This window comes from Bos taurus, chromosome 14 (assembly GCF_002263795.3).
Source record: "Bos taurus isolate L1 Dominette 01449 registration number 42190680 breed Hereford chromosome 14, ARS-UCD2.0, whole genome shotgun sequence".
NCBI lineage: Eukaryota > Metazoa > Chordata > Mammalia > Artiodactyla > Bovidae > Bos > Bos taurus.
In genome coordinates this window covers 1,137,732-1,158,535 of record NC_037341.1, presented here as the reverse complement: position 1 = coordinate 1,158,535, position 20,804 = coordinate 1,137,732, and the positions used below count along the sequence as shown (strand labels likewise).

Genomic DNA, 20,804 nt, shown 5'->3' with positions numbered 1-20,804 from the left:
AGGGGCCCTGGACGGCACCAGCCAGGCCACCACCCCCTTCAGGGCTGTCTGCCTGCCGCCCTCTCATCCCCTTCCCACCTCTGCCAAGAAGACGCGGCCGTGCAGGCATGGAGGGATGTCCTGAAGAGGCCGCACGTGCCTGTCTGGCAGCCTCTCCATGGCCCCGAGCGCAGCGCACAGCACCGCAGCCCAGGCTGCCCACTGCCCGCCAGGCCGAACAGCTCTTGGGCCAGGGCCTGACAGTACAAGGTGGATGGAGACCGTGGGTCCCAGCGGGGAACAGAGCCAGCGCAGGCCCAGGGAACCCTTCCCAGCATACCTTCCTTGGAGGGGACGTAGGCGCGGCCAGGAGGCAGGCAGCACGGCCGGGGCTTGGTGACCGGCATCAGCCCCTTGTTGGGTGTCTTCTTCGTAACGGGGCTGCTCTTTCCCCGGAGGGCCTGCTTTCGCCGCAGGCTGAACTGACTCTTAGCCACGGCAGCAGGTGGGGGGCTGCTCTTCTTGTCCGCAGGAAGGCTGCAGAGATAGAGCAGGTAGCTCTAGCAGGTACCCTCCCCGCCTCGCCCACCCAGATCCCAGAACCAAGAGACCAGCCCTGGCAGGCAGCCAAGCCCCAGTGGGGTCTGGCCCCCCAACTTCGCTTTCCCACCTGATCCACCTCAGCGGCTCCCTGCCCATCCATCCCCCTACCCTACTCCACCCGGCTCCCAGCCGCAGCCCTGGAGGACCCCAGAGCCAGGGCAGGTGGAGGGCGGAGGAGCACAGCCCTTGACCCCCACCAGGTATTTCCACGACCATCTTCTGCACCTCCCCGGCCAGATGAGATGAGCCCCCACGTGGAACTGGGGGAGAGCAGAGGAGGCAGGCGTCGTCCCAAGGACGGGCCGCCACCAGCCCCATGGCTCCCCTCCCCAAACTCGCTGACACAGAGGCCGCTAGAGAGAAAAGGCCAAGGAGGAGAGCACGGAGCTCAGCGGCCCAGACGGCGCCTGTCCGGGGAGCAGGGCCCCAGGGCAAGGTCAGCGGTGGGAAGGGCCTGAGTGGGACTCCCTGACAGATGGCATGTGTCGCCACGCCTGATGACAGAGGCATCTGGCAGCTTCCACAATTAAGTCCCTGACCCTGAAGCCCTGGGCCACAGTGCCATCTTCCAGTCTCCTCTGGACCCAAGTGGGTAGAGGGCAGGGAAGCTGACATGCCTTCAGCGAGGGAGGAAGTCACTGTCACCTGGCTACCTTTCTCCTGCAAAGACCCTGCCCCTGGCCTGGGCACAAAGCTGTCCATCCACCATCCCGCAGGCCCAGAATGGAAGCCACCCAGCAGCCTCTGGTCTCTCGCCAACAAGGGAAAGGGAGGGCTTGCTGGCGCCACCTCCGCCTGTCCCCTCCCCATTAACTGAAAGGACAGCGGTAACTGCGGCCTCATTCCTGCCAGACATGCTGATGCACCACAGGCAAAGCTCCGTCCTCAGGCCCCATCAGGGGCGATGCTCCCTCCCTGCCTCCCACACCCCTGCCCAGACAAGACCCAGGGAGGGGCAGGGGCCCACACCTGGCACTGCCCCGCCTCCGGATGATCTTGGTGCGGCTCTTCACTTTGTAAGCGGAGAGCGGAGTCTCACTGAAGACAGGCTGCAAACTGCTGGGTTCCACTGCCCGTCTGTCCGCTGGGGGGGACCTAGACGGGATGGGGGAGAGCTGGGAGGCACGGTCCTTGCTGCCAACCTCTGACTGCCAACGGAAGGAGGAGGCCGAGGAGGCCGAGGGGCTGGAGGCCTTCCACTTGTACTTGCTGGGGGAGGCCCCAGGCACGGAAGACACGGCAGGCCTCCTGGGCTTGGCATCTGGGTCGGCTTTGAGCTGAGGCTTCTCTGTTCGTTCCGCTGCAGCAAAGGGGGCCTTGCACACGTTCTCCGCCGCCGCCCTGGGACTGAGGGCCCGCCGAGAGGCCCGAGGACTCTTTGCCGAGGCAGCCACCCACTTGTAGTTGTTTTTCTGAAACTTGTTGGTTCGACAGGATACCAGCACCGAGGGCTCCCTGGTCTGCCTGGGTCCAACAGCAGGTCTAGCTGGGCCTACCACCAGGCTAGAGGCAGCGGATGGGCCTGAGAGGCCGGTGTTCGCGCTCCCGTCCCCACGGAGCTGTGTAACAGAGCTGGCCACAGAGTGCGAGCCCGCCTTCCGGCCTAGGGCCATGCCGCCTCGCTGGGGCAGGCTGGAGGGCAGGACGCGGGCCCTGACCGCAACTGCACTCTCACTGACCGTCCGCCGGGGCTCCAAGGGGTTCTCACTCACGCTGCTCACTGACTTCACCACCCGGGGCTTGCCAGCCTCCTTCTGGCAAACCAGAAGGGGGTCCTCCGCACTGCAGCCCCCCTTGGCTCTTCCTTGCCTCGAGGGCTGCCGCTGTGCACCAGAGGACTCACCCTCACCTTCCTGAGGCCTGTGGTCATTCCAGGGGGGGTCCTCGTATTCTTCCAAGGAGGTCCGCAGGACCCCCGCAGTGCTGGCCGAGCCCGGCTTGGATGGTGGTTTGATCTTGATGACCATGTTCTGGTCTGGATTGAGCTGCACCTGCCTCTCCAGGATGTACTCCTGCGGTTCAGGACCCTGGCTGCTCCCAGCCCTGAGCGGCGGCTGCGCGGCACCATCACCGGGCGGGTCCGAGGAGCCCAAGGGCCGATTCACGAGGGAGTATTTCTTGCGCCACGCAGGCCCATGGTTCAGGGAGAAGCCCCTCCGGCTCGGACGAGGGTAGCGAGCACTGAAGGTCCTGCTGCTGTTGTAAGTGGGCGGCTGCCACTGGGAAGTGGTGGAGGTGCCCAGGGCGGCGGAGGTACCTGGGGCAGAGGCACTGCCATGGAGGCTTTTGTAGTCATCAATCAGACCTGAGGAGGCAGGAGCATAGACTCTGTCAACCGAAGGGTGAGGAAAATCAGGGAGAAACCCCTGGAGGAGCATCAGCTGACCAGACACCCTGTAGACCCCACTGGATCCTGCCAAGTCCCAGTACAGGAGGGGCAGCCCCAGGGCCTGAGAACCACTGACAGTCAGCCTAAATCCCCTAGGCCGATCTTTCCCATGAGCCTCTTCCCATCGATCCTACTTCAATCCTGTTTCTGGCTGCTTATCCTTAAAATGCACTCCTGTGACATAATATCCCCTGTTCAGCAGGGATATTATGCTGGGTTCCCAATCCTCTGAGGCGAAGTGTCACCCAGCACGAAGAGACCAGCAGGGCCCATGCTGCAGCACCTCAAGAGACACACGGAAGGCCTCCGGCTAGCCCACAGACACAAAGGGGCAGGGCTGCACCTTCAGGACCTCCCTGCCTGGCACACACAACAGCGAGTGTAAGACAACTGACGCCCCGGGTACTCCACACGTGACAAGAATGTCACATCATCCTCCCACAAGAAGAGAAGAGGCCTAACATTTGGAGTTTCAGTGCAGGAGACCACCAGGTGAAGCCCCTGGACAGCGTGGCTGTGCAGGCAGACACAGGCCTCAGCTGGAACCACCCAAGCTGTCACAACTCAGCCAACAAGCCCTCCAGTTACAGCACTCCCCCACCATATGTCCCACCTCCAGGCCCAAAGAGAGTCACGTCCAGACCTGGTGACACCTCAGGGCAGGTATGATGGAGGGCCAGAAGTGGCTGGTAGATGGGCTCAGCCCAACTGAACTCTTCCCAATAATACACACTTCCCAAGTTCTTAAATCTTCTCTTTGTGGGAATAACCTTTAAAATGATTAAAAAAAAAAAAAATACAGCACGCCATCTCTCATGACTCAGTAGTAAAGAATCCATCTGCCAATGCAGGAGACACAAGAGATGCAGGTTCAATCCTTGGGTCCAGAAGACCCCCTGGAGAAGGAAACGGCAGCCCATTTCCTTCAAAGCGCTGGCAGACTGCAGTCCACATGTGCTCAGTCGCCTCAGTGACCATAGCCCGCCAAGCTCCTCTGTCCATGGGGCTCTCCAGGCAAGAATACTGGAGTGGGTTGCCATGCCCTCCTCCAAGGGATCTTCCCTATTCAGGGATCGAACCTGCGTCTCCTGTGCCTCCTGCACCGCAGGCGGGTTCTTCACCGCCAGAGGGATGGGTCAGCCCCGGGCTATAGTCACTGAGGTCGCAAAAGAGTCAGACACGACTTAACGATTGAACAACAACATGCCGTCTGAGGTCTAAAAATGGAAAAGTTTGGAAAAACCTGAAGACCGGGGATTCTGGGCCAGGAATATCAAGGAGAATGTGACTGTAAGGAGGGACAAAGGCATCAGAACCGGGCGTCCGGGGAAGAAACACACACCCCTGGCCCCCGAGCAAGGGAGCGCGCCGGGGGGGCCGAGGCCGCGCACGCCCGCGGCGGCGGGGAGGGTCGCTTCCCGCCGGTTACTAAGCGACCCGCCCCGCCGCCAGCTGCCGCAGCACCGGTAACGCCCGCACCCGCCGCGGAAACCCGAGCTGGGATGAGCTGGGCCGGCTGGGAACGCCCCTTCAGGGTCCCCAGGACCCGGCCCGACCCCACCCACCTCCCCACCGACCGGACCCCCGCCTCCGACCCGTGGGCGGGAGCGGCCCCCTTCGGGGAGGCGGGCAGGGGACCGCTGTGAAGCGAGAGGGAGGAAGGGGACGCGCGACCCGGGCCCGGAGCGACCCACCCTGCAGGAGGCGGATCTGCCGCCGTAATTGCTCCTTTTCCTCCATCTCCGGAGTCCGCGATGCCCGGCCAGGCCCCCGCGACGTCATCGCCGGGCGACCGTTTTACTGCGGGCGGGGCGGAGCGCTGGGAGGCACCGCGACTGCGCACTGCGGCTGGGCCCAGGCATCCGCCGGCCGGAAATGGGGCCTCGAGAGTCGTGCGCCCCCGCCCTGGCTGCGCCTGGAGGGGCGGGGTCACGCACGCGCAATGCTGGGGGCGGAGGCCACGTCACTATGGAGCGCCGGGAAGTCCTCTCTCGGCCCTGCGGAGGGGACCCTGCGGCGTAAAGTCCGCGCCTTGAGGAGTTTTGGCCGGGTTCTTCGCCGAGAGCGTTCGTTCCCTGTGGGCCCGGGACGAGGGGCAGAGCCGGGGACTCCATGCTATCCACGGCGCGGGTCCTTCCGCGTCGAGCTAGAGGGGGGTTCTGCGGGAGTGAGCCGGCGCGGCGAGGGCCCGTGCGGCTCTGTTGTTGGCGGCCCGGTACAGGGGAAGGGACGTCCGGGATAGGAGAGGCACTGCAGGGACGCGTTAAACCTCTGAAAGGGTGAAAGACTGTGCCGTTTCGGTAGAAACAAGTATAAAAACAGGTGTGTACGTCCCTGTATACAGCTAGGGGGTGTAAAATGATATGGCCTCTGTGGTAAACTACTGTTTCCTCAGAAAGTTAAAAATAGATGCTTTGAGCCAGCAGTCAGATAGTTCGGGGTATATACCCTGAAGAAGTGAGAACAGGGACTCGAACATACTCTTGCGCCAACGTTGAGCGAAGCATTATTTGCCATAACAAAATGTAGAAATATCCCAAGTGCCCATGAGGGTGAATTGGTAAGCGGTGTGTATCTGTACGATGGAATAGGATTTAGTCCTGAAAAGGAATGTAGGACTGGTGCGTGATACAGCGTAAACGAATCTCAAAAACATTAAATAAGCCAGCCACAAAAGGACAAATATGGTAAGATCTCACTTGCATGACATGTTGAATAGGCACATTTGTAGAAACAAAGTGCATCATAAGTTAGGGAGGGTTGAGGGGAGGAGAGACAGGGAATTAATGCTTTTTGGCTAGAGAGTATATGTTTGCAGTGATGAGAAAGTGTTGGAAACATACAGTGGTGATGGTTGCACAACCTTATGAATCTACTTAATCCACCGAATTGGACACTTCAAAATGATTGTATGAGGACTCCCCTGATGGGCCAGTGCCTGAGACTCCGAGCTTCCGATGCAGGGTGCCCCGCTGCGGTCTCCGGTCAGGGCACTAGATCCTGTATGCCACAACTAAGACCTGGTGCAGCCAAATAAAATTTAAAATAATTGTATGACAACTTATATACCATATATATTTTGTTGTTCAATCGCTAAGTTGTCTCCAACACTAGGACCCCATGGGCTGCAGCACGCCAGGCTTCCCATCCTTCAGTATCTCCCAGAGTTTGCTCAGGTTCATGTCTGTTGAATTGATGATGCCATCCAACCATCCCATCCTCTGTAGCCCCCTTCTCCTCCTGCCTTCAGTCTTTCCCAGCATCAGGGTCTTTTCCAATGAGTCAGCTCTTCGCATCAGGTGGCTAAAGTATTAGCTTCAGCATCCGTCCTTCCAGTGAATATTCAAGGTTGATTTCCTTTAGGGTTGACTGATTTGATATCCTTGCACTGCAAGGAACTCTGAAGAGTCTTTATCACCACAATTCAAAAGCGTCAATGGCTGCTGCTGTTAGTATATATTTTACCACAATAATAAAAAGCGGACACAGTGTCTGCAGCAGACCTGAACAATAGGAAATGTTAAAGGAGATTCTTCTAAGTGAGGGGGAATGATACAATATGGAAACAGATCTTTATGTAGAAAGAGAACAGGAAACAGTATTAATAACTTTTTAAAAATTTTTTATTTTCTCCAAAAGACAGTCACAGCAAAAGTAATAAAAACGTGTTGTGGGTTTGTAACGTAGTTAGAGGTAAACCTTGCCAACAGTGATGCAAGGGGCCACACGCACTGTGTCCCCTGCAGGTGAGGACGCAACCCCTGGCCTGCCTCCTAGGCCAGCGCCTGAGCCCGCCCCAGGTGTTAGTGTTACTCTGCTTAACTCGCAGCAGTGAGCACCCTGGAGTTTCTTAGCGGTGGCGGCTCCAGGCTGGGAATACCAGGCAATAGAATGGCCCCTGCACTCAGGCTGTGGGACAGGGTGAGCTACGGGTCATGCTGAGCACTGTGTGAGACCCTTAGGCCTTGGCAAAACTGAGAGCAGGGTATGGGAGTTCCCAGAGAATGAAATGGAATTTCCCACCAGGGATCGTGAAAAACACTTCTTTGGGCTGGTGCTGTCTGGGCTCTTGAGAATCCTGCAGCCATCACCTCCTGAATGTGCCAGGACTGGCCTGTGGGAGGACGGGCAGCACATGCCCACTTAACACCATGGACCCTCATGACAGCCTGCTGTCTGCCATCAGTTGCTAGCTAGCCACAAATTTGATAAACCAAGGTGATGCCACGTGGAGCAGAGATAAGCCTAAATGTCAGGATTTAGGGCATCTCATAATTTTGGGCTTTGCTGGTAGCTCAGCTGGTAAAAGGAATCTGCCTGCAATGCAGGAGACCTGGGTTCTATCCCTGGGTTGGGAAGATCCCCTGAAGAAGGAAAAGGCTACCCACTCCAGTATTCTGGCCAGGAGAGTTCCATAGACTGTATATAGTCCATGGGTGGCAAAAACTCAGACATGACAGCAACTTTCACATAATTTTGACCAAACCAGTGGATGTTTACCTCACTAAGTTCTGGGGTGATTTATTAGTACAAAGTGATGGATTCATTGAACCTATTGTCTTCTGTGCCCAACAAGCTCTCTGCTCCTGGACTTCAGTCCAAGAGTAGCAGAGGGGAGAACCCAGCCCCTTGCCAAGAGGAGGCGAGGTTTGTGGATTTGTCTCCTGGAGTTGTGAAACTAAATAGGATGTAAGTGCTGTCACAATTATCTGGCTAAACTTAAAACACTTTGATGCCCATCAAGCTGGCAAAGATTAGTCTTGAAAAAAAAAACCATTCTGCCCTCAGTGTTTGGGGGTGAAAGGGAAGAGACTTCACCATTCAGTTTTTTTAGGATGTTCGCATAGCCTTTCTGAAGAGCAGTTTGCAATATGTGCCAAGACTGAATACCTTTTAAGGAATTTCACTTTTCGGAGTCCTCCCAAAGGAAATAAGGAAACACATGCAAGGCCTTCTGAACAAAAATATCAGGTGCTGGGGGAGGGATAAATTAGGAGTTTGAGATTAGCAGATACAAACTAATATAGATTAGTTTGTGTATTCAATTTCTTACATTCAGTAAGAAACTATATTCAATTTCTTACAATAAACCATAATGGAAAAGAGTATGAAAATGTATATGTATATGAATCACTTTGCTATACACCAGAAACTAACATAACATTGTAAATCAACTGTACTTAAAAAGTTCAAAAATTAAGTGCTGAGCTCCTTACATGGAACAAAAATAAAAAAATAAGGCTTCTCTGGCGACTCAGGTGGTAAAGAATCCACCTGCAATGCAGGAGACCTGGGTTCAGTCTCTGGGTCAGGAAGATCCCCTGGAGAAGGAAATGGCAACCCACTGCAGTATCCTTGCCTGGAGAACCACACACAGAGGAGCCTGGCAGGTTACAGTCCATGGAATCACTGTTGGACATGACTGAGTGACTAACCACAGGCCCTCATAGGAACAGGTGTTGACTGGCTGGGAGCACTACCCCCCATGGATGCCCCCTTGCCTTCCGTCCAAGTAGGGAGGAGCAGGAAGTGACTGTACAAGAGACCAACCATTGAGGACTCTGTGGGTTCCCCCATCCCAGCCGCTAACCCCCACTCCACCCTCCACCCTCACTGCAAAGCATGATCCTCAGAGCCAGATCCTTTGGGAAGAAAAGTTGACTAGTTGCTGTTTCCTAGATGGCAGCATTTCCATGAGGCTCTCAGGGGCCACGGAGGATGGATGGTTGGACATCACCACAGTGTCCCACATGCCCTAGTCCTGGACAAGCCCGGACAGGGAACTTGCCAGGTGCAAAAGACACCCCGCCCCAGCCAAGCGATGCCTGGAGGCCAGCAGTCAGAGGCTCCTCCTGCTAGGGCAGAGTGAAGTGAGGCTCAGAGCAGTAGAGCCCCGTACACTGCAGGATCTCTCGGGGCTGGGCGGGGCTCTGTGCCGCTTCCTTAGCCCCTCCCGGCAGAAAATCCAGGGAGCTAGGCAGGCATCAGGGCCGTGCGGGAGCCGGGCAGGGCGACGGGAACCGCTCGTCACCCACCTCGGCCCGGAGACCGGCTGTGAGCCCCCGCTCACATCCTGCCGCACCCTTTCCCGATTCTGCCCGGCCTTCCTGCGGCCTCCGCCCCTCCTGACTCCGGAGCTCCCCAGGGCCCGAGGCCGCCCCGTCGCCCAGCGATCCGCTGAGCGTGGACCGCGGGCCTGCTGGACAGGCGCTGCTGCCCGGCGGTCCGAGCCACCGCTGAGGGCCCGGGCCAGCAAGGGGGGCGGGGGCGGCGAGCGGGAGGCGGCCCCGCGGGGACTCGACCCCGGAGGAAAGGACCCCTAGACTTTGGTGCGCTCCGCACCCCTCGGCCCCGCAGCGCCGCGCTCGTTCCCTCCGGACCGCCGCTTGCCCGCGCGGGTTCCAGAGCCGGAGGCGTGGGGCAGCAGCCGACATCGCGGCGCCCCGGGAACCACCGTGTCACTGGGTGGAGGGCCCAGGGTGGAGCCGCTGCCTGCCGCCCCCACGCCCCTACCCCGTCCCGCGCTGAGGCCCCGCAACCCTGACCCGGCGTGCCCTGAATCCGGATGGTCCAGGGCTGGGTGGGCCCGCTGGGGCGGGAGCGCGGGTGGGTTCCTGGGGACCACTGCTCTTCCCCTCGCCCCACGCCGTCGCCTGCCCGTCTCTTGGTTCGGTCCCTGCTGTCGCAGCCTGGACACCACCCTCCCTCAGCCCGCTCCCCCATCTCTGAGGGGGTCCCAGCCGCTGCATCCTACGCCGGTCCTGGTTATATCCTGGTCTTAGGACCTGCTCTGTTCCTCCCGGGGGCTGGCCATTTCCAGGACAGGGACCGGCCCCCACTGCCCAGCTCCTTGCAGGGTCTGGCCGGGTGCCCGCCCCACTCTGGGTGGTAGAGGCCTGCGACTGCAGTGAGGTTCTTCCTTCCAGCTCTTTCGGAGGTACCACAGCCTCCCTACATGCAGCCCAGAGCCCCTCCCGGTCCTGGTCACAGTACTCCATCAGGCACGGTGTCCTCCCTGGCTCTGGACCCCAGGGCCTGCCCGGAGCTTGCCCAGGGAGGCCTCCACACCCCAATGTCGCCTGATGTTACCCCAGACTTCCTGGGGCTCCCTAGGCCCGCGATGGGGGAGAGGGGTGCAGGGCCAGCCCCTCCCACCTTCCTTCTGCGGCTTCTCCAGTGGATTCACCTCCTGCCCTTTCAGGCTGACCTCTGCCTTCGGGAGCCTAGTGACACCACCACTCACCAGCGCAGTGCCTCTTGTGTAGGCTGTTGCTAAAGAACTGAACCCCGGACTTCCCTGGCCCTCCAGCAGTTAAGATTCCTCTCTTCCACTGCAGGGGCACTGGTTCCATGATCCCTAATCAGGTCAGGGAACTAAGATTCCCTGTGAACATGCAGCAACAACACCCTTCCATGGTTCATTCAGCTCCAGGTCACTGCCTGAGGCAGGGGGGCACAGTGTAGCACGACACCCCCCGTTACCATGGCCACTGCGGCCACCGCACTGCTCCTCCGTGTGGACAGCACCTGCCTCCACCGGTCCACCCACGTGGCAGCAAGGCCTTCTAGAAAAATAAACCTGGGGGCCAGTCATGCCTCAGCCAGAAGCCCACAGTGGCTTCACCCCCATACTGAAGAGGCTGCTACCCCCACCCTTGGCCTGGAACCTGACCAACTGGAGAGGTGGAAGTTAGGGGCCACTAGGAGGCTACACAGCTTTCCAGAAGCTTTGCTGTGGGAACAGGGAGAAGCAGGAGAATGCCCGGTGGGCCCAGCACACACCATACAGAATGCAGGACTGCACATAGGAGCACACACACACAGACCCAGGTACAAGCACGTAACACGCAAAACACAGCCGTACGAATACACACGCGTTCGTGCGCAGACCTACATCACGCACGGATGCCCGTACTTATGGACATGTGCATACATGTGCATATGCTTACATTACATACACACGGGAACACAGACATGCACTCAGCCTCCTGGAGCATCCTGCCACCACCAGCCGGATGCCCTGATTGTATTGGCAAACGGGCTCCAGCGACTGGGTCAGGTGTGGGAGCCCCACACTGTGCTGGGTGGGGACCCACGGCCCCAGAGCCCTCAGCCAGCAGAGTTCACTGGCCTGCACTCTAGTCCCCTGATGTGGAGAGAGAAACGGCCTCAGAGACCCCAGTGAGGCACTGAAGCCACCCTGTTCCCCACCCCACCCCCTCCGATGGACAGTGCCTGCCTGTGTCTACCCAGAGTTCACAGCGGCTCCAAACTTCTGCTTTCACAAGATTGCTTCCCTTCTGTTTGAATCAGCATTTCCACTTATTTGCAGCTGCAGCGTTCCAAAACAGACAACCCCTGCACTGGCATCGGGGCTGATGCCAGCAGCTCTACCTGGCGGGGCCCTCGTCCAGTCCACTTCAGATCCCTCATCTGCAGGAGCACGCAGTGCCGGATGCTGACACGCAGCCACCCCTCGAGTGAGTGTGCACAGCAGAGCCCGTGGGCTGAGTCTCGGGCCAGCCAGCCAGCAGGGGCCCTGGCGTGAGCTCCAGAGGGTCAGGAGACCTAGAGGCAGGATGTGGTGGTGGAGCAGTGGAGAAGTGGGGTGTGGGGCTCCTGGGCGCCTTGCCCCGGACACAATCCACACACGGCCCTGGAAGGAAGGACATTGAGAGCCTGCACCAGGCCTGGATGTCGTCACTTGGCTTCAGGTTTTCACAGTAACAGCTTTGAATGTTACTGTGGTATGTGAGATACAATTCACAAACCATACAATTCACCCATTAAAAGTGTAAAACTCTGGGGGTTTACCATATCCAGACTCGGGCAACCACCAGCACAACCAATCTGAGATCATTCCCGTCACCCCAAAGACACTGTGTCACATCCCCCACCCCTGGGAGCTCTAACTCTGCTTTCTGTCCCTGCAGACCTGCCTGTTCTCCTTTCACATGCCTAGATCCTGAGCGCTGTCTCCTGCGGGCCTGACTCCTTGTCTTGGCGTAACGCTCTGAGGTCCATCCACGCTGTGCTGTGTGTCAGAACTTCCTCTGCGTGGCTGAACGCCGACGGCTCCATTGGGTGTGTTGACCACGTTTTGTTTGTTCGTGCTTCTGTAGGTGGACGTTTTCCACAGATGGACATTTGCAGTGCGTTTTGGCTGTTAAGAATAACGTTCTGAGAGCATTCACGTGCAGGTTTCTGCATGAACACGTTTTCATTTCTCTTGAATGCACTCCTAGCCGTGGAACGGACGAGCCTGTGGTAGTTCTCTGTTTAACTTTTTGAGGAACTGCCAGACTGTTTTCCATGGGCGCCTGCACCCTTTTACAAGCCCAGCGCTGTGTGCTGCCAGATTCCCCCAGGTCTTCTCCCACACTTGTTACTCCTCCTTTTATGTTACAGTTAACTATGCGTGTGAGGCAGCCTCTAACCTTGCTTTGATTTGCATTTCCCTGACGCTAACGACCTGAGCCTCTTCTTCCGAGCTCACTGGCCATTTGTACACTTTCCCTGAAGAAATGTTTTTTCAGACCCTTTGCCCTGGCCTGTGGTTTTAGGAGAGAAGGATCAGAGAAGCTCTGCGCGGTTGGAGGCTACGGGGGTGGGGTGAGAGTCCCCGCCCCTGCACCCCTACTCCCAGCCGGCTGCGGGGCGGGTTCACCAGGGGCGTTTCCGGCTCCTCTCAGCGCCTCCGGCTACCCCGCGGAGGTTTCACTTTTGGGTCTGGGAACCTTCAGGCTGTGTGCGTGCTGGGCAACTCCGGGGCAGAGGCTTCCAATCCTGGCCCACGGGGCAGCCCGGCTTCGGCTTCGTGGGCACAGGCACACGACAGTCACGGTCACTGGTGAGCTGCTCCCACCCACGCCCTGCGCCCCTGCGCCTCGCAGGGGGCTGCCTGCCCTGGCTCCCACGTGGGGCCCTTGCTTCTTCTGGCGGGGGGTGGGGGGTCGGGGGGGAGGCCAGCACCTCTGGGTGGAGACCAGGTCCTGTCATCTTCCTTGGGCTTCCCCAAGCCCCCCAGGACTCCCCGCATCCCAGACCAGCTGGGGAAGCCCCAGGCCTCTGGGAAGGGGGCTCCCTCCTAAGTCTGACTGGTTTGGGCTTAGCTCTAGGCAGGCACCTCCAGGTGCCCCTGGGCCCACTCTGGGATCTCAGGCCAGTGCCAAGGCTTATGGGCTTCCCACAGCCAGAGGTCCTGGGTCCTGAGTCAGGCCCACAATGGCTCCTGACCCCTGAAGACAGACGAGTGACTCACAGAGCTCTGGGCACTGAGGAAGCCCTGGAGGACAGGCCTCGGGGCTGGGGATGCTTGGGCCGGGCCTTGCCTGGGCCTTCGCACCAACTGCCCAGGAGGCAATGGCTTCTGCCTGCTCCCTGCTCTCTGAACACCTTGGCCAGGAAGGCAGCTGCTAAGGCAAACAGAGCCCCAGCCTCACCCTGCCCTTTCTCGGTGGCTACTTTTCATGAGCAGCCCGAAGCCTTGTTGAAGTAGCAAAGTGATGGAGGGCTTGATGGGTGGCCAGGGATGCCCCCTCCCCGACAAGCGCTGAGTCCCAGGGCTTTCTTGGGCTTCCTGTGGACACTCTGGTCACAGGACAGATGGTGTGCATGGCTGGCCCGAGTCCCACGGAAGGCTACGAGTGACATCCAGCCTGGAGGCGCTTGGGGACCCTTGCAGAGATGGACAGTGGGTGACAGGGTGCACTTGGAGGCCGGCATCCCAGGCCTGGCCAGGCAGGACTGCCTCAGAGACACCCGAGCGGGTGCCTCTCCACTCTTCCCCTCCCCTGCCCTCTTCCAGCCCTGAGGGTGGAAGGCCTGACCAGCTGCCCTCCTCAGGAGCATGGCCTCGGCCTTTGAGAAGGTGGTCAGGAGCGTCGTCCGGGAGCTGGACCACAAGGACCTCACCCCTGTGGACAGCCTTTGGAGCTCCACCAGCTTCCAGCCCTACACCCTTTTGAGCAGGAAGCCCTTGAGTTCACGATTCTGGAGACCGCGCTACAAGTGTGTCAACTTGTCCATCAGGGACATCCTGGAGCCCGATGCACCGGAGCCAGGTACCCGACTGGTACTGAGTCCAAGTCATGGGTGGGCGGGGGGTGGGCCAGCCGGCTCCCGCTCAGGCCCCTGGGCTCTGTCTCCAGCGGGCAGGCGCTTTCCAGAGGCCCCCTCCACCAGGCAGGACAGGCAGCAGCTGGCAGGCAGGGCCTCAGCTGTGCTCTCGCTCCAGCGCTGGAGTGTGGCCGCACCTTCCAGTTCCATGATGCGATGGACGGGCAGCTGCAGGGCAGCGTGAAGCTGGCAGCCCCAGGACAGGGCAGGCTCTCAGGTGGGGCTGCGGTGTCCGGCAGCTCCAGCGCCTCGATGGACCTGTGCACTCTGAGAGTGACCCCCAACACCTGGGAAGCCATGCACCACGAGAGGTGAGCCCCAGGGCTGCGGGCCCACTGACCCTGGGCAGCTGACCCTGGTCAGGCCCTCGAGGCCACAGCAGTCACAGGGTGTCTGTGCAGGCTGAGGGATGTCCCAGAGTCAGGGGCCGTGCAGAGACCAGCGGCTGGGAAGGAGGCTGCCGAGGTCCTGGGGGCCTGCATCCTGCAGGTCGGGGGGCCAGGGGTCAGACTGAGCTCTGCGGCAAAGAGGCTGGGGTGGAACACATACAGGGACCCTGGTGAGAAGGACGGTTAGCTCAGCACACAGACGTGAGATCTGAACCCAGGGAGTGGAAAGAGACAGCAGACAGGTGAGCAGCCAGCCTCAGGGTGGGCCCCTCCAGAGGCCCGCAGGCTTCCCCATCCCTTCTTCCTGCCCCCCGTCTGCCCACAGGCACTGGAGCACCCAGGGGATGGGGCGATAGGGGTCCCGTGCCGGGGCATCCACATCACCCCATCCATGGCCACAGACACTGAGGTCCAGGGAAGGGAAAGCCATCCCAGGGCAGGGGGAGGGGAGGGCAAGGCGCACCCTGCAAGCTTCCCACTGGCCCACTCACTGCAGGCGCCTGCGGCAGCCTGAGCCCAAAACCCTGCAGCAGCTGCGGAGTCGGGGGGATGACGTGTTTGTAGTGACCGAGGTGCTGCAGACACAGAAGGAGGTGGAGGTCACCCGAACGCACAAGCAGGAGGGCTCAGGCCAGTTTGCACTTCCGGGAGCCTTCTGCTTACAGGTGGGCGGCGAGGGCCCTGCAGTGGGCACAGCGGGGGAGGCAGGAGGGCAGTGTCCCCACGCAGACCCCCACCACCAGCACCTGGCTGCCCCTGGCCCCACCACCTGGAACCCAGTCCTGAGCCCACATCCGTCCCTCAGGGCAAAGGCGAGGGCCACCTGAGCCAGAAGAAGACGGTCACCATCCCCTCGGGCAGCACCCTTGCATTTCGGGCGGCCCAGCTGGTTATTGGCTCTGACTGGGGTGAGCCAGGGTCCAGGTGACTTCTGGGGCCCAGGCTCCATTGCAGAGGCGGGGAGGCCTGGAAGAGTCACCGGCTGCCTGGAGGTGCTGGGGACATCTGGTGACATGACTGTGGGCTGGGGTGGCCGAGAGCCCCTTGTTCAGGCAGGTGGGAGGTCGGGGCACAAAGTGGGGCTGCACAGGGAGCCCAGTGGGCCAGGGAGATTCCAGGTGTTCCGCCAACCTGCCTCCCTCATCTCTGCCCCTCCTGGCTTCCAGACATCCTCCTCTTCCCAGACAAGAAGCAAAGGACCTTCCTGTCGCTGCAGGCAGGTGAGGCCCATGCACCTGGGAAGTGGGACAGGCTGATAAGGAGAGCCCAGAACAGCACATCTGGGAGACACACACACACACACGTGCATGCACACATGCACACACTAATGCAATGCACACATACACCCATGTAAACACATGCACACTTACGCATATACACACATGCAACACACACACTTGTGTGTACAAATGCACACACTCACACATATACACACATGTAATACACGTGCACACACACACTCTCGTGCACATACACATGAGCAACACACACACACTCGTGAAAACGCGCACACACACACACGGGTAGCATGGCACACACACACACGGGTAGCATGGCGACAGGCTGGCACCAGGCGGGTTTGACCTTGCTCCTTGCCCCAGGCTGCCAGGACTGGGATGACAAGCTGTGAGGGCCCAGGGGAGGCCTCAGCCCTCTCTGGCTCGGGCCCCCACTCCCAGCACTGACTAGCCCTGCCTTGCCCAGGCCGCAGGCCCTCCAGCAGTGCAGACAGCCATCCACATCCGTGCTTCAGCTTAGCCTCCATAAGGGCCCTCTCTGACTACTTCCACTTCCAGCCGGGTCAGTACCTTCTGGGCCACCCTGGGGCCCCTGCTCCCCCTTTGCCCCCAGCATCTGCGCTCCCTTACCAGGGCTCCATGGGGCCACGTGGGCACCTGGGCAATTGCAGACCTGTCCCCATAGATGGGTCCACGGAGCACTGGCTGGCGACCACTGACGACTACCAGGGCCTGCGGGCAGAGGTGAAGGCCTGGGCCATGGGCCTGGAGGGCTTGTCCAAGGGGCTATGTGGGCAGCTGCTGGGTGGCCTGGGGCAGGTGCTGCGGGACGAGCCGGCTCTGCAAGCCCTGGAGGACTCGGTGAGTGAGCTGGGCTGTGCGTGCGGGGTGTTAGAGGGTGGGGTAGCACGAGAGCTGAGTGGGGCGGTGGAGCAGGTGCCTGCCCGCCCTGTTCACCCCCACTCCCCCGGGCGCCCCCACCTGTAACAGGTGCCTGTCCCACCCTGCTCACCCCCACTCCCCCAGACGCCCCCACCTGGAGCAGGGCCTGCCCGCCCTGCTCACCTCTGCTCCCCCAGACGCCCCCACCTGAAGCAGGTGCCTGTCCCGATCTGCTCACCCCAGCTCCCTCAGGCGCCACCACCTGGAGCAGGGCCTGCCCGCCCTGCTCACCCCCACTCCCCTGGGGGCCCCCACCTGGAGCAGGTGCCTGTCCGCCCTGCTCACTCCCAGTCCCCCGGGCACCCCCACCTGGAGCAGGGCCTGTCCCACCCTGCTCACCCCCACTCCCCTGGGGTGCCTCCAGCTGGAGCAAGGCCTGTGCAGCGGGCCGGTGGAGCCTCGGGACGGCCCGGTGGGCGCCATCCTTGAGTCCCTGGTGCTGCCCTCTGGACAGCTGGAAACAGAGCTCGCAGGCCCCGTCTTCTATCTGCTGCAAGCGCTAGCAGGTAAGGGGCTCGGGGCGGGGCAGGGAAAAGGCAAGGACGCGAGCTCCTCTGGCTAGCCCCTGGAAGCCCTTTCACCCGAGATCTCTCCGCAGTGCTGAGTGAAGCCCAGCACGTGCTGCTGGCTGAGGTGCTGGAGATGGGAGCCCTGTCAGGGACATTTTGGCTGGTGAGAAGGCCTGGGTGTAGGGGAGGGGTGGGCCGGTGTGGGGCCCGGTGCCTGGCAATGGGGTGGCGTGGGAGGGTGCCCAATGCCGGGCCCTCTGACCCCTCCCACCCTGTCTGCCAGGTGGAGAGCCTTGTGGAGCAAAGCAGCCCGTGGCAGGAGCACCGGGCTGTGTCCCTGCCGCCCGAGCGCCTGGGCGACAGCTGGGGCTCAGAGGCACCCGGCTGGGCTCTGCTGGAGGCATGCGGCTTGGAGCCCCAGGTGGGCACCCCCCAAGTGTGCTGGGAGCCTGGGGCCCGCGGCTGTGCATGTGCACTTTATGCCTGCCTGGCGCTGCTGCTCAGGCTGAGCCAGCTCTGCTAGTCTGTGGCCCGCCCGCTGCAGGCACAGCTCGCACCCACCGGCTGCCAGGAGCCACACCCAGCTGTGTGGGCGGCTCTCCACAAGACCTCGGGGGGGTGGGGACAGCCAATAAATGTGACAGATGACAAACAGGGAAAATGACGCATGAGCTTTTGAGGAGCCCTCTATCAGGGGTCGGGGGCCCAGGGGGGGATGCCCACACAGGACGGGGAGGGACCTGGGGGCTAGGAGCAGGCAGGCCCAGGGGCCTTCCCTGTGCTGGACCCAGCCACTCCGGAGCGACCGGCCACGTGGCCAGGCTCCTCCCTGCCCCTGCCCCCGCAACAGCAGGCTGGCCTGGAAGAACAGGGCATGGCGATGCCAACCCCCAGGACTGTTCTCTGTCCACCTCAGGGAGCCTGAGAGCATTCTGACGTTCTGATGCAGGCAGCGGGCCATCCTCCCTCTGCAGAGCTGCAAGGGGGCAAGAACAGGGCGCTAACAGACAGAGAGCTCTGCACTCCTGGGGCTGCATGGGGGCCTGGGGGAAATGACCCGAACCAGAGAAACTGGGCTTTGGGGTGTGTCTCATCCAAATTCATTCACTCAAAGGTAGGAGTCTGTCGAGAGGAGAGGAGACCTCCCTGTCCTGAGCCGTGGTCCCTGGGCCTCGCCAGGCACAGAGAGGGGGTGACTGACTCAGCCAGGCAGTTACTCTCACCGTGGAGTTGTCACAGCCAGGAGAAACTTGCCTCTCCCTATGGGAGCCGGTCTGTTCTCCTCCACTTGGTGGAAGGCAAGGAAAGCCATGTTCCCTTCCTGTCCGGCTCGCCGCTGCCCTGCAGCCCCAGGACTGGCTAAACATACGGAATGGAGAAGCCCTGGTGGTCTGGTGGTTAAGTACTCGGCACTTCCACCGCTGGGGCCCGGGATTGATTCCTGGTTGGAGAACAAAGATCCCACAAGCAACGTGGCCCAAAAAAATAAAAATAAAGAGAAGAGGTGGTCGGCCCAGCTGTGGTTGGGACATTAACCCCTGAGAAAACTGAGGATCGAGGTTGACAGTAAAATTAATATTAAAAGAGTGCTCCCTAAACATCCCAGATCCCAGTACAGAAATGCCTAGCAATTGTTCCCTCACCCAGGGCAAGGGAGAAGTTGGACACCTCCCAGGCCTGTTTGTGTTCCCTGGAGCCCAAGCTCCTCCTTTGCGAACCTTGCTAGGGCACTGAAAGGCACCACCAAGGCAGACAGGACTGGAGCAGCGCAGGTCTTAGAAAGCAGCAAGTGAGCAGGCCACCGGCGCTGCTTCTGGGGCCCCGAGACGCTCCCTGCAAGATCAGGTGGTGAACTGGGTCTGCTGAGCCCCACCCAGGCGCCCTTTGGAGGGTCTCACTGTTGGCCCTCAGGCTCCAGGGTCGCCAGTGCCCGGAGCTCTCCAGTGACAGCTCATTTGAGAGCATCTAAGCATCAAGATCAAGGCGTGGGGTGGGGGGGCTGCTCTGTGTAAAGCAGCGCACCCTGACCCTAGACCCTGGGGGGAGGTGAGCACTCTGTGAGCGGCTCTGCTGGGCCTGGTCACCTAGATGCCTACCAACCGTTACAGCACTCACCCAGGAGCGGGGCTCACCGGGAAGCAGGGCTACGGTTTCGCCGCCCCGACTGGAGCCTCCCTGGGGACTGCAGCAGAGAAATCCCTGAGAAGCATCCCACTCCCAGGACAAAGCGGCAAGCAGGGTGTCTGGCGGGGCCCCAGCTACAGGGCAAGGGATGCCCTCACGGGGTCGGGGCGGGGGGGCAGGTTCACTCCAGATGGCCTGCGGAGTGGAGGGGAGTGGGTCCCAGGCCAGAGAGGCCCAGGCCCTGCGGGGAGGCATGGAAGAGGCGGGGAGCTGCCTGCCGAGCCCCCCATGAGGCTGGGCCCCGCTTCCCAGCAAGCCTCGCTGGGGGCTTTGCCCCTCACCTGTGCAGCCACACTCTGTGGTTGGACAGGCTCGTGCCTGGTGGGGACAGTGGGCCTCAGACGTTCCCCCAGCTTCTGGCTCCAGGCTGCAAGACCCTGAGGCACCTGACCATCAGGCAGTTGGGGGGGGGGTCCTCCTGCCACCCTGCCGGCAGCAGTGGAGGGGCCATAGGACTGGGACCTGGCGCCTCTCTTATGGGGTTGGGCTGGAGACCCCTGAGGACATTCTCACCAGCCTCCCTTCCTTCTGCCTCCTGGGCTCTGACGGCTTCCTGGCCTCCCCAGTGCGTCCCCAGATGTTTCTCGTAGTTTAATCCAATTTTGGCATTCCCCTTGGAGAATCGTGAACTAATACCCCAAACTATGTCCCTGGCTTCTCACGGACGAGTGCCCTTGGCCGGGGCCTCCCCTGCCCTCAGAGTGACCAATGAGGAGACCCCGGCCCCTCCCTGCTGACCTCTGACTCTGCTCAGGGACTCTGTGGGCAGCACAGCTTCTCAGTCAGGGCAAAGCGTGCCTGACTCCACCCAGGGCTGGCCCAACCCCCAGCCACACGCTCAGTTCAGTTCAGTTCAGTTGCTCAGTTGTGTCTGACACTTTGCAACTCCATGGACTGCAGCACGCCAGGCCTCCCTGTCCATCACCAACTTCCAGAGCTTACTCAAACTCATGTCCATTGAGTTGGTGATGCCATCTAACCATCTCATCCTGTCATCCCCCTCTCCTCCCGCCTTCAATCTTTCCCAGCATCAGAGTCTTTTTGCATCAGGTGGCCAAAGTATTGGGGTTTCAGCTTCAACATCAGTCCTTCCAATGAATTCAGGACTGATTTCCTTTAGGATGGACTGGTTGGACTTCCTTGCAACCCAAGGGACTCTCAAGAGTCTTCTCCAACACCACAGTTCAAAAGCATCAATTCTTTGGCACTCAGTTTTCTTTATAGTCCAACTCTCACATCCATACATGACCACTGGAAAAACCATAGCCTTGACTAGACGGACCTTTGTTGGCAGCCACACGCTGCCTTCTCTGTAATCTTAGTCCAAGCCCGATCTTGGACCAGGCGCAGCTCATCAAAGCCCAGCCTTGGCCCAGAGAGACACCGAACCCCTAGGATCTGTGTTTTTATTTTGGCTGTGCAGTGCGGCATGTGGGATCTTAGTTCCCTAACC

General features: G+C 60.2%; 2 protein-coding genes across 7 annotated transcripts in view; one reads left to right on the top strand and one right to left on the bottom strand.

Annotated features, from left to right (window-relative positions):
• ZC3H3 (zinc finger CCCH-type containing 3) overlaps positions 1-4,743 on the bottom strand; it is a 63,307-nt gene extending 58,564 nt beyond the window's left edge. For both annotated transcript variants that reach the window (XM_025001936.2, XM_059874329.1), the window contains exons 1-3: positions 4,666-4,743; positions 1,552-2,887; positions 320-516 (exon numbers count right to left, since the gene is read on the bottom strand). In XM_025001936.2, coding sequence (XP_024857704.2) covers positions 320-516; positions 1,552-2,887; positions 4,666-4,711 — 1,579 coding nt within the window. In that variant the 5' untranslated portion in view covers positions 4,712-4,743. The remainder of the gene's footprint in view (positions 1-319; positions 517-1,551; positions 2,888-4,665) is intronic.
• Positions 4,744-11,291: 6,548 nt separating this feature from the next.
• On the top strand, positions 11,292-17,828 carry GSDMD (gasdermin D). Of its 5 annotated transcripts, none has more exons than XM_059893205.1 (12): positions 11,292-11,451; positions 11,905-12,055; positions 13,817-14,034; positions 14,208-14,400; positions 14,975-15,143; positions 15,284-15,386; positions 15,645-15,698; positions 16,183-16,278; positions 16,402-16,577; positions 17,023-17,164; positions 17,257-17,330; positions 17,451-17,819. In XM_059893205.1, the coding sequence occupies exons 3-12, from the start codon at positions 13,821-13,823 to the stop codon at positions 17,688-17,690; spliced, it is 1,461 nt and encodes a 486-aa protein (XP_059749188.1). In that variant the 5' UTR covers positions 11,292-11,451; positions 11,905-12,055; positions 13,817-13,820; the 3' UTR covers positions 17,691-17,819.
• Positions 17,829-20,804: the final 2,976 nt, after the last annotated feature.